Source organism: Lepidochelys kempii, chromosome 2, assembly GCF_965140285.1.
Source record: "Lepidochelys kempii isolate rLepKem1 chromosome 2, rLepKem1.hap1, whole genome shotgun sequence".
Lineage (NCBI taxonomy): Eukaryota > Metazoa > Chordata > Testudines > Cheloniidae > Lepidochelys > Lepidochelys kempii.
Window position 1 is genome coordinate 248,478,416 of NC_136381.1, and position 12,456 is coordinate 248,490,871.

General features: G+C 39.0%; 1 protein-coding gene across 11 annotated transcripts in view; it reads left to right on the top strand.

The window, feature by feature from the left end:
* DIP2C (DIP2 acetate--CoA ligase C (putative)) overlaps positions 1 to 12,456 on the top strand; it is a 485,677-nt gene that overhangs the window by 381,679 nt on the left and 91,542 nt on the right. For all 11 annotated transcript variants that reach the window (XM_073334492.2, XM_073334497.2, XM_073334499.2 and 8 more), the window contains 4 exons: positions 3,419 to 3,558; positions 6,816 to 6,952; positions 9,250 to 9,458; positions 10,452 to 10,566. In XM_073334492.2, coding sequence (XP_073190593.1) covers positions 3,419 to 3,558; positions 6,816 to 6,952; positions 9,250 to 9,458; positions 10,452 to 10,566 — 601 coding nt within the window. The remainder of the gene's footprint in view (positions 1 to 3,418; positions 3,559 to 6,815; positions 6,953 to 9,249; positions 9,459 to 10,451; positions 10,567 to 12,456) is intronic.

Consider the following 12,456-nt stretch of genomic DNA (forward strand, 5'->3'; position numbering starts at 1 on the left):
TAATTGTGGGTAGGTAGTGGCCACCTATCCCAGGTTTGTGACACATTGTGATATGATGGGTAAAGACATAATTGTAGCACATTCCAATGTATGTGCCACAATGTCATGACTTTGTCCAAAAGTGGGAACTCTGGAGAGTGGGTGTGTCATCCTAAATGGTCAGTTCAAATGCCCTTCTAACATCCAGATTTCTAAAGCTGTTTTTCAGTGTATAACCTTGTTGTATAACCCTTGTTGTAAGGGAAGGCATACCTTATGGAGGCTAAAGGGTTTTCTTTTCCCTGCTGGCCCAGACAGTGCCTCCCTCAAATCTGATGCTGCTGAATGGAGGCATTCTATCAAATGTTTGAACCTTAATGCATAATAGGAGGTCTGTCCTTTCTAGCTTTAGAATTCTATGCTAAAATCCATTTTGAACTGTTAAGGGTCCATTTTCATATTATGTACCTTGGATAGGTTACCGAAGAGATTTTATGAACAAATAAAATAGATAATAAATGCAAAGTATTTTTTATTTTTAGAACCTTGTTCTGCAATTATGTAGCAATCATCTTGTTACAGTGAATGTTATTGAATTTATAAATGCTTGTGTAAAATCCGTAAATAGCAAGGTAATACTTCCTGAACTCTGAAACTTTAGTATCTTTCACATTCTATTCAAACAGTCATTCTTTACAGTAAAGACATTATCACACAAATTCCACAGATTAGCATCTGAAGCATGAATTAAAATGACTGACTACAGATTTGCTGTACACAGGGTTTCCTGTTAACACTGCAACTTCTTCAATATACTTTTCTAAGCTGTGATCGATAATTATAGATGTTCCTTCCAAGAAGAATAAGAAAAAGCAATTCCTCTTGTAAAATGCCTGTATAATTTAGAAAAAGGCAATTAGTACTAGATTAATTGCTGCTTTAACCAGAAACTCAAGGCATAATGTCATAGCTGAAGGCTGCAAAAAAGTAATTTCATGTGCAAAACGGTGGTCAAGATGATTTTGTAATGCCACTTGATGAGCTGCCTCCAGCAGATTGCATCTGGCCTGACACTACTGACACTTGAGTGCTTAACTTTAACTACAAAAAGACTTCCACTGAAGTCAATAAATGCAGGTCATAAGCCACGTGTTCTGATCTATTGTACATGTTTCTAAAAGGGAGGGAACTCTGTACTTTTGCACACACAATCTTTTAAATCCAAGAATCTCAAAATACTTCACAAATACTGAATGTTAAGGCTTCATTCATTTACATCTTGAGGTAGATTTGTTCTGTCCCCCTTTTATACACAGGGAACCTGAGGTACAGATATGTTAAGTGACTTATGCACATTCACTTAATCTAGGAACTTGATGGAAATAAAACCCCTATCTCATTGCCTCTATTTCTTAATCTCAAAATTTATCCTTCCTGTAATGAACCTTGAAGATCTTCATGTTTTTTTCTTAGAAATAGCCGGTATGCAGATGTTGTTAGCTTTAACCTAAAAAGTTCTAAATGTCTTGGAAACAGGCTACTTGAATCCCCTTTTCTCCTCGGGTGATTTTTTCCCCCATAATTGCTTAGCAGAGATACTCAGTTAGAGATGCCCTGGTTTGGACTGCATAGGGCTGACAAGACGTATTCCTGAAGGGGACTGTGTGTCTTGGATCTGCTCCCATTCTTGATCCACCAGATCCTGGATTTGCTTAATAAAACAAGGGAGATGTATGCCAAAAGTCTCATGTTGGCTTCTACTCTATTACAAGTAGCAGTATGAGGAACTGTGTGAGCGAATTGGAGAAGGAAATCAGTGAAAACAGGCATTTTATTTTCATGTTTAAGATCGTACGAATAACGTAATGTGCGCTTGGGGATTGGGAGTGAGACAAAGTTGATCAGTAATGTGGTTGAGAATTCCTTTTAAATGATGGAAATGTTATTCATCATGGCTGCCTATTTACTAGCCTCCATTTGTTATGCTCTACTGCATATTTGAGCCTGCCCATAGCCTTCTTTGCTGACATTGTCATTTCAGAAATGTCTCATAATATCTATTAATTAAAATTTGTTATATCAGTCACTAGGAATCTTATATGAACATGATTAGCTAAGGCCTATCTAAGTATTTCAAGCATAGCAGAGGAGACATGACATAGAAGAAGAACATTATCTGATAACACAAGCATTTGTTATGATGGATTACATAGCACAACTGCAAAAAAACAAGATGCATATAGGCTCTTCCATTGATCTTGAAAATAGTTTAGTCTGTTTGCATTACATGCAAGCAATATCCCTAACCAAATCACCATTGTTAGACTCCATTTTACATTTTTAAAGTACAATGTAGTGCGGGTCTCTTTCCAGTTTCACCTGACTTAACTCAATAACTTACACAAGTCAACATTAGTTTGTTCAAGCTATATACCATATATGTATAATTGTATTCACTAATACAATGTGCACATTTGTACTGAAACGAACTGACAAGACAGCTATGCCTGAGTTGTAGAATAATATAGTATGTTAAGAGTGAATTTGACCAAACCTAGACGTCACAAAGGAATTGCCATTCACAATGTCTTGAACTTTTTGTAATGTAATGGTGAAAATTACAGTGACTACACCTGGTAGTTAAAGAGAAATAAGCTAGACAGTAATGCATTAGAATAATCAAGTTATGCATGTTAAAACTGTGATGATAAAATTATTGCTGCGTGTACTGAAACTTGGCATTGAATTTATTAAAAAATGTAATATCTTCGGTTCAGAAGGCTGATGCCTAACCATATGGCAAAAAAGTCACATCCATGGTCTAAGTACAGAACTGGGATACTTCAGTTCTAATCCTGACTTTCTGACACTAACACACTATATAATCCTGATCACGTCACTTAAACCTAAATTCTAAATAAACTAAGGTGTCTCGGTTTGGGCTACCAAGAATTGAGGCACCCCAAATCTCTAGAGATCTGATTTCCAGAAGCATTTGTCTCTAGTTCGGCATCCCAAAATCACTAGTCAGTTGTGAACATTTGGGCATTAACTTCTCCATTTCCCTATTTGTAAAATGGGGCTAATGCCTCTCACTAGGAACTGAGTGAATTAATGTTTGTAAAGCTCTTTGAAGACTAAAAAAAGTTACTGTAGGTGAGATTAGAGTTATTCTTAGCACTCTATAGAAACATACTTCTGGGTGGACACTGACAGTGAAAGCTGGTATCTCTAATTATCAGTGACTTGGGAGAAGAATTATGTCAGATGTAGTAGGGCAGATGAAGATAATGTACAGAATAAATCAAGATTAAATCTAAGAAATGCTAATTAAGAAATACTGGAATATTTTTTATGATAGTCTGTTACAAATGGGGAAAACATAATGGTTTGCCTGGTAAAACACACTGCCTATTCAAGTTATCGACTCTTGTTGCAGGCCAACAGATGACAGCAATCAGCCTCCAGGCAGGGGAGTTTTGTCCATGCATGGCCTCACCTACGGAGTAATTAGAGTGGATTCTGAAGAAAAGCTTTCTGTCCTAACTGTGCAAGATGTGGGCTTGGTGATGCCAGGAGGTAGGGATTGGCACAGCTTTCTCTGAAATATGTAATATATACAAACATGAGCCTTTTTCATTAATTATACTATATAATGCTATAAATAGAAATACTTTCCTATTAAAGAAACAATGAAAATTAGGATGTATATACTTTAAAGTATACAATCTAACAATATGATCAAACAGAACTCTTTTTTTTCTTAGGATTTCCAATATACATTTTCTCCCCAGTATTTACTGTGGTCGCATGCTCAGCCTCCACTTATTAGCCACAGACTGCTTTCATTTCAAGTGGTCTGGCAACACCTGATTCTACTCCATTGTCCTCATGAAGGCATGCTCACCACTAATTCATTACCCCTAAAATGCCCAAACAAAATTAATTTGGAATCCTGTATTCAGAGGCTAGAACACAAGTATGAACATGAGTCCATGCATAGAAAAAAGAGTGACCCAGACCAGACCAAGGTATTTTAGGTTATTTTCCTAACCTGTTGTAAATATAAATTAAACTGCTTGCTGCAGACTTCCTGAATATTTCTGCAAGCCCCTTTATTCAGACACGATTATATTATAAAAAGAGGGGGATGTATCCTAAGCAGATGGTAGTTAAAAAATTCAGACTAAAGCAGTAAGCCAGAGTTTTTAAACATGACATCACGTTTTTATATCTAAATTGATTTTGCGTTTGGTGTAATGATTGGAAAAGACCAATATTGTTGTGTTTCTTAACAGAACTTCTAACTGGGGCTGTCAAGCGATTAAAAAATTAATCGTGTGATTAATCGCCCTGTTAAACAATAATTCAGTACCATTTTTTAAAATATTTTAGGATGTTTTCTACATTTTCAAATATATTGATTTCAATTACAGCACAGAATACAGAGTGTACAGTGCTTACTTTATATTTATTTTTATTACAAATATTTGCACTGTAAAAAACAAATCGTATATTTCAATTCACCTGATACGAGTACTGTAGTGCAATTTCTTTATCATAAAAGTTGAAATTACAATTTTTTTTTGTTACATAACTGCACTCAAAAACAAATAATGTAAAACTTTTGAGACTACAAGTCCGTTCAGTTCTACTTCTTGTTCAGCCGATCACTCAGACAAACAAGTTTGGTTACATTTGCAGGAGATAATGCTGCCTGCCTCTTGTTTACAACGTCACCTCAAAGTGAGAACAGGCATTCACATGGCACTGTTGTAACTGGCGTCACAAGATATTTACGTGCCAGATGCACTAAAGATTCATATGTCTCTTCATGCTTCAACTGCCATTCTAGAGGATGTGCGTCCATGGTGATGACGGGTTCTGCTTGATAACGATCCAAAGCAGAGTGGACCGACCCATGTTCATTTTCATCATCTGGGTCAGATGCCATCAGCAGAAGGTTGATTTTCTTTTTTGGTGGTTTGGGTTCTGTAGTTTCTGCATCAAAATGTTGCTCTTTTAAGACTTCTGAAAGCATGCTCCACACCTCGTCCATCTCAGATTTTGGAAGGCACTTCAGATTCTTAAATCTTGGGTCGAGTGCTGTAGCTATTTTTAGAAATCTCACATTGGGTTTTGCGTTTTGTCAGATCTGCAGTGACAGTGTTCATAAATCAAACGTGCTGAGTCATCTTCCGAGACTGCTATAACAGGAAATATATAGCAAAATTCAGGTAAAATAGAGCAGGAGACATACCGTTCTCCCCCAAGGAGTTCAGTCACAAATTTAATTAATGCATTATTTTTTTAACGAATATCATCAGCATGGAAGCATGTCCTCCAGAATGGTGGCTGAAGCATGAAGAGGCATAGGAATGTTTAGCATATCTGGCACGTAAATACTTCGCAACGCTGACTACAACAGTGAGATGCAAATGCCTGTTCTCACTTTTAGGTGACATTGTAAATAAGAAGCAGGCAGCAATATCACCCATAAATGTAAACAAACTTGTTTGTCTTAGCGATTGGCTGAGCAAGAAGTAGGACTGAATGGACTTGTGGGCTCAAAAGTTTCACATTGTTTTGTTTTTAAAACAATCCAAAAATAAAACATCCAAAAATATTTAATACATTTCCATTGGTATTCTATTGTTTAACAGTGCGATTAATCAGGATTAATTTTTTTAATCACTGTTAATTTTTTTAAGTTAATTGTTTGAGTTAACTGCAATTAATCAACAGCCCTACTTCTTATACATTATACACCAAATGAATTTTCAGTTTCAGTTGGACATCTTAAAATTGAAGCAAGTTAAGGTTTTTTTCTGACAGCCATAGTATAACAATATTTTGTAGATATATCGGTTTATGTCTGATTATATACTCTGATCTAATTCAAAACAAGGTATAATACAGATTCTCTTATTATCCTCACTGTGAGTGGAGAAGCATCCAAGACTTTACATTTGCACTTATAAAGGCATTCTGGTCTGTTTCCCTTCTCTCTGTCACCTTAGCCCCTTTCCAGTCGCAAAGGCTTATGCTTATGGCAGACTCCTACTACAGAGATTGCTGCTAAGAGGCATACCTGTCCTTACTTTTATGCCCAAGACTGGAAGTGGCAGAACTCCAGCAGTACCTTTGGTGCAGTGATGGAATGCACCGGAGTGTCTTCCAGCAAGCACACTCTTTCTCACCGTTGCAATTTTTCCTTCTCCTCTCTCCCGCAATGTGCGCTCTCTTCTTCTCTCTTTCCCGTCTTCCCTTTGCTCACTGTAAATTTTTTTTTCACTTGTTGGTCCCCTCCTCTTAGCTCCTGCAAAACTCCAATACAAAATTGATGGGAGACTAAACTCTGGTAATTCTTGACAAAGCAAGACACTACTTGTGCTAGTCTGATGGGCAAAATAACTGGATCTCTTGCATGGCTGTTACTCGCTACTTGCTGAGAGCTGGCCTTGTCACCTTGACGTCTGTTGCTGGCAACTGGATATAGCATAATTATCATCCAGGAGCTAAAGCAAAACATTGTATTTTGTACTGACCACAGTAAATATATTATCCTGGTTGCAAAATCAAGGAGTCAGTCAGGCCAAAATAAGTTTTTGTTTTTCTGACTGTCTTTATATAAAGTTCTTGCCACTGTTTGTCTAAATATTAAATTCTCTTTAATGTTGTTAAAATGTCTGAATGGATGAGCAGTTTTGTATGTCTAGCATTAGTGTCTGCATATACTTCATTCATTGAAGTTTATAGCCCACAGCCTTCCCCCACCACTGACTTTCTTCTGTTGTTTCTATAATATTTTTGAAAGTCTTCTGCTTTCTCTTTAGCTATAATGTGTGCAGTGAGGCCAGATGGAATTCCTCAGCTCTGTAGAACAGACGAAATAGGCGAACTTTGTGTATGTGCTATTGCAACAGGTACATCATATTATGGACTCTCAGGCATGACCAAGAACACTTTCGAGGTGAGTCAGAATGAAGGTGCACAACAAAATCCTCTTAACTCTTCAAAGTTGAGAAGACTGTTTGGAGGGTGTGGTAATACTAATAATGCTATTACTAATTACTAGCAATACAATCTGTAATACTAGGTAATAATCACAAGCAATAAAATCTGTTTTGGGCCCCATTTCATTAAGTTCTGTTCAAACCTTTAGAAAGGCATGGGCCCCACCCTGAGAGGTTGTTCTCTGTTTGAAACAAGGTACTAGTACAGTGGTTCTCAAACTTTTGTACTGGTGACCCCTTTCACATAGCAAGCCTCTGTGTGGACCCCCCCCCTACAAATTAAAAACACTTTTAAATATATTTAACACCATTATAAATGCTGGAGGCAAAACGGGATTTGGGGTGGAGGCTGACAGCTCGCAACCCCCCATGTAATAACCTTGCGACCCCTGGAGGGGTCCTGACCCCCAGTTTGAGAATCCCTGTGCTAGTGTGTGTAACAAACTATAGCAGGAAAGTGGGAAGGAGGACATGCAGTTGTTTAGGGTATCTATATGCCCAACTTGATGGTTCCAAACACTTTACAACTGCTAAGAATTTAGATTTTAAAAGCTGTCTTCACTAATCCCACAATCTAGCCAACATTAGATGACTGATCTATTGTAGGCATCCTAGCAGAAATATGGTTTTTGAGGAGATATCTGAAAAAGCCAGAAACATGATTTTACAAGATTGCCTTTTCGTAATGAATTGAATATGGCTTTTGTTTTTAAAACAACTGACGTGTAATTCTTTGAATTTCTTAATTCTGCCTGTTTTTCTGAACTTTGCATTTCAATGATTGCTAATTTGATAACTTTGTAGCAGCTGTCTAGTTCTGTTCTTGTTGAACCTTAATTGAAGTTATATGAAAAGGCTAAACAAGTCACTGAAGTGCAGAGAAAAACTGAACGGAGATATTCCTTATTTAAATTTTTGTTTCTTTCTTTCCTTAATCAGTGTGTGGGGTGGAGGAGGGAGAGGAAATTAGTGTAAATGTATTTGTTCCTTTAACCAAATGCTTTTTCTAATCTTATCATTTGTGAAGTCTAAACAGAGTTAATTTTTTTCCTGCATAATGACAGTTTCAACATTCCTCATCAGTACACAGTTCTGAGTGTCACAAGTACTGTACCCTGAATAAATAACAGGGGCTAAGGGTTGGAGGAGTTCTCAGTCTATCCATGGAAGCCAGGAATCTTGCTATTCTGCACTGGTTTGGAATTTTTAGAATCACTTTTTGCCTTGCTGAAAGAGCAATTAGTGATAGCCAGTGTGACTGGTAATCCAATATTTGACAGGTTTCCAAGACAGAAATGTACTTAGACTAATTTTGGAGCTAGAATTTAATAGCATTCATAAAATCCGTCATAACTGGTAATATCCAGTTGGTAGTAACTGAGGCCCTAATTAAGCATGTGTGTAAAGTTAAGCATATAAATAGCCCATTGACTTAATGGGCTACTCACATGCTTAAGAACCTTGGCTGAGTCACTTAAGATGCTTTTCTTTTTTAAGAATGTCCTTTCATGTGAGAGCAAGTCAAGAGTCAATTATCTGCTTTCACCCCTAACTATGATTTCTGAGTGAGCATTTATTCTTTCTTCAGAAAGTCATCCATGTGCATCAGAGGGCAGAATTTGACCTTTTTTTTTTTTTTCTGTTATCTGAGCCTCAAAGGACAAAATACAGAAACTTTGACTTTTATTGAAGACTCACAATGGTGGCCCTCAGCTTGTGATTGCCTTAGATAATTTAAGAACTTGCATTTACAAATACTCATTACCTGCAATTTTTATGGCATTTGCTGTAGTCATTTAGGAAAATAAAGGCATTCCTGAAGATACCAAGGGAACATAATTTATTCAACTTACATAAAATTGGCAGGTGTCTACAGTATATTAAAATGGCTGGACTTGTTCTGATGACTTGTTTTTTTTCTGAAGAATATTCCTTTAATGGAAAAGGACATTTCCAGTGATATTTTTTTTATTTTTTCTTAACTGCCCTGCATTTTGGACCTAAATTTATTTCCTTCCCACTCAAATATATTTTATCCATTACTGTTAAATAATTTACAACATAGAATCCAAGTTGTGCAACTGAAGCTATGGAACGGGTGTATCCTAAATATACTTGTTACAAGTGTTCATCACAACAGGTGGAGAGGTCCGGGTCCAGAGTGGAGAGAGCACTCCTCATTCCCAGGGAAGCCCACGGTGCTAGTAGCACTGGGGATTAGGTTCTCCTAACGGTATTTTGGTATGTCTTACAGGTGTTTCCTATGACCAGTTCAGGAGCTCCAATAAGTGAATACCCTTTTATAAGGACAGGATTACTAGGATTTATTGGACCAGGAGGGCTTGTCTTCGTTGTGGGCAAAATGGATGGTCTAATGGTGGTCAGTGGAAGAAGACATAATGCTGATGACATTGTAGCAACAGCCCTGGCTGTAGAACCAATGAAGTTTGTCTACAGGGGAAGGTTTGCTTCACCTTTTTTTCTTTCTAAATTGAGATCTTTGTTTTGCTTAAAGCAGGTCTAATTGGTCCAGCATTTAAAGATGCCTGTGGCAGCCCTGACCCATCCATGCTAAACTTCCGAATATTGCTTACATCAGTGGAGCTGCTCTAGTGTTGGCAACGGTGGAAACTTGTGCAGAATTTCATTGTGTAGAGAAGGCTGTAGAGTCCTCCAAGATCACCAGATACAAGCCTTTGTAGGTCACCTTCTAAAAAGGATAGTCATAATCCTGAGAGAACAAGGAGCAATGGTCTCAATTTGCAGTCGGGGAGGTCTAGGTTGGATATAAGGAAAAACTATTTCACTAGGAGACTGGTGAAGCACTGGAATGGGTAACCCAGGGAAGTGGTGAAATCTCCATCCTTAAAAGTTTTTAAGGCCTGGCTTGACAAAGCCCTGGCTGGGATGATTTAGTTGGGGTTGGTCCTGCTTTGAGCAGGGGGTAGGACTAGATGAACTCCTGAGGTCTCTTCCAACCCTAATCTTCTATGATTCTATGATAATTTTAAAGTGCGTAAGGGGTTATTGGGATCATCCCCAGTGATCTAAGCTAATGTTTTTTAAGCATTAGCTTGCAGTGCATTCAAACATTGCTGCATTTCTAGGTTCCTAAATAATTGCATGCTTCTTGTTTGTGTGAAATTACAAATTTTAGTTTTGAAAAGATGAAGGCTACTGAAACAAGGGCTACTTGTAACCCCCCTTTAAAAAAAAAAAACCTATTGGTTTTACAGCTCTTGTAATATCTTTCCTCCAAAGCTACTGAAGTTTAACAATTACATCAGGGTTTCATGTTACAATTTTCACTAGAAGAATTTGGTAGCTGAAGCAGCGTTCTTCTGAATAATACAAATAATTAACAAATAAGTTATAAAACATGCTCTTCCGGAATGAAATTGCCTTTTCTGCAGTCACTATTCTTACCCAATACCCTTTTCTTTTTGTGTTCTGCAGAATAGCAGTGTTTTCAGTGAGTGTCCTTCATGATGAGAGGATAGTTATTGTTGCTGAGCAAAGGCCGGATTCCACAGAGGAAGACAGTTTTCAGTGGATGAGCAGAGTTCTCCAGGTAATGTTCCTATAGTAATTCTGAAATTTGCTGCTTCAATTTTATATTCCCTTTATTGATCTTTCAACACAATGAAGATTGTAATCTGACATGCTTCTTTGAGTGGGTATGTGGATTTCACTGTAGGCCCATCTGATAGAAATCTTTTTAATACCAGTATTCATCAGAGCCATTCCTGTACTCTGTGCCTCCTCGTGATCCCCTGTGAGGGCAGGAAGGGCAGAGCAGCCACAACCCTCCATCTAGTTTCTCTTATCACTGGTGGTAGCAAGTGGGAATCTAGCAAGTATCCAACCCATTACTCTCCTTGGAGGCTTAAAAACTGTTCTTTTCATAAAATTTGAAGAAATCTTCATCTTCTATGACTAGACTGAGACCTCCCCTGTACACCCCTGAACAGAATGGCGAGGTGCTTCATGCCAGCTCTCATGATGGACTCCAAATCTTCAGGGCTTTAAATCCTGCCTATCCTGTGCCAGACTGATCCCTTTCAAGGATGGACATAGTTTATTTCATTTCTGCCTAGTGGGGAGCCAGGACAGGTGCTCTGTGTGCAAATCCTCTGGATCCAGGACCCAAAAATCCAGACTCTCAGCTCAAACTATATCTGCTACAGCAGTCCACGCAGGTCACTTCAGACCAGAGGTGATAGCTATGGTGGCATCAGCTAGTATTGCCTGAAGCACAGATCATACGCTGATATCAAGCACTGGGAAAAAGGTGAAGAGAGCACTGGCAGAGCCAGCACTCCTGACTTTGACCCCAGCCACCTCCACATCCGTGAAATCCTTGGCACTGGAAACTGTAACACCATCTGCACCGAGAGCCTTGTTTCCGACTGCTCCAGCATTTGCAGCATCACCATCTCAGGCAGTAAAGTCGGCACTACTGCCTGTCCATAAAGGTGAAGCTCATTCAGAGCAGGGTGGAACCCAGATATAGCTCCAGATGTGAAGGGAAGCCCTAGAAGGAGAACACAGAATCACTCCTTGAAGGATGGAGCATCAGACCTGGAACAGCACAGGGAATGAGAGACTCAGCACCAATCTCAGTACTGGTATGCCCAGCAAGGTCCTCCAAAGACCCCCTGGATGAATCTGGATCACTTCCGGTAATGCTTCCTATGCTGAAGAGACAACTGGCACTGAAACTGTCCCCGGCACCATATCCCCCAAAATTACCACCATTCAAAAAGAGATCTATTCCTTGCCATCACTAGTTTACTCCTCCTTGGTAGCTTAGAGTAGAGATCCCTCTCCTGTGCTTTCCTGTATGCATTCAGTATTGATCTACCCTGCATGGCCTTCTGACCTGTTCTTCAAAATTCCACAGTGCAGATCATTACGTACAACAGCTACACCAATGCACTGCACCAACAAGCAAGGAGGCACACGCTTGTCTCCTCCCATCTCTTAGGAAGCTGTCAAGCTCTGGACATGTGCCACCAACAGAGGATAATCCCAGTGGTTCTTTGTCTTCTGGGAGTCAGCAATGAGCAGGTGGACTTCCTAAGCAGACAAGCCATGACCAATCACAAGTAGCCCCTGCAAAGATCCATCATAGTGTTTATGTTCCATCATTGGCGAAGGGAGAGGGTTCCCATAACAGACCTGTTTGCCACCCAAAGCAAAGCCAGATGTCAATTTCTGTTCCAGAGCGGGCATGAGCCAGGGTACATTTCCTTCTGCAGTGGAGTCCAGGCCCAACTTGTCTTTCCACAGATCCTCCAGGATGATTTCCAAAATAAAGATCACTCTCATGGTTCTGTAGTGGCCCAGGCAGCTTTGCCTAACAGACCTGCTGCAGATGTTCATTCTGGTATCAATCCAGCTCTGACTGCCCAGACCTGATCTCACAGCACTATTGCCAGATATTCCATCCAGACCCGAA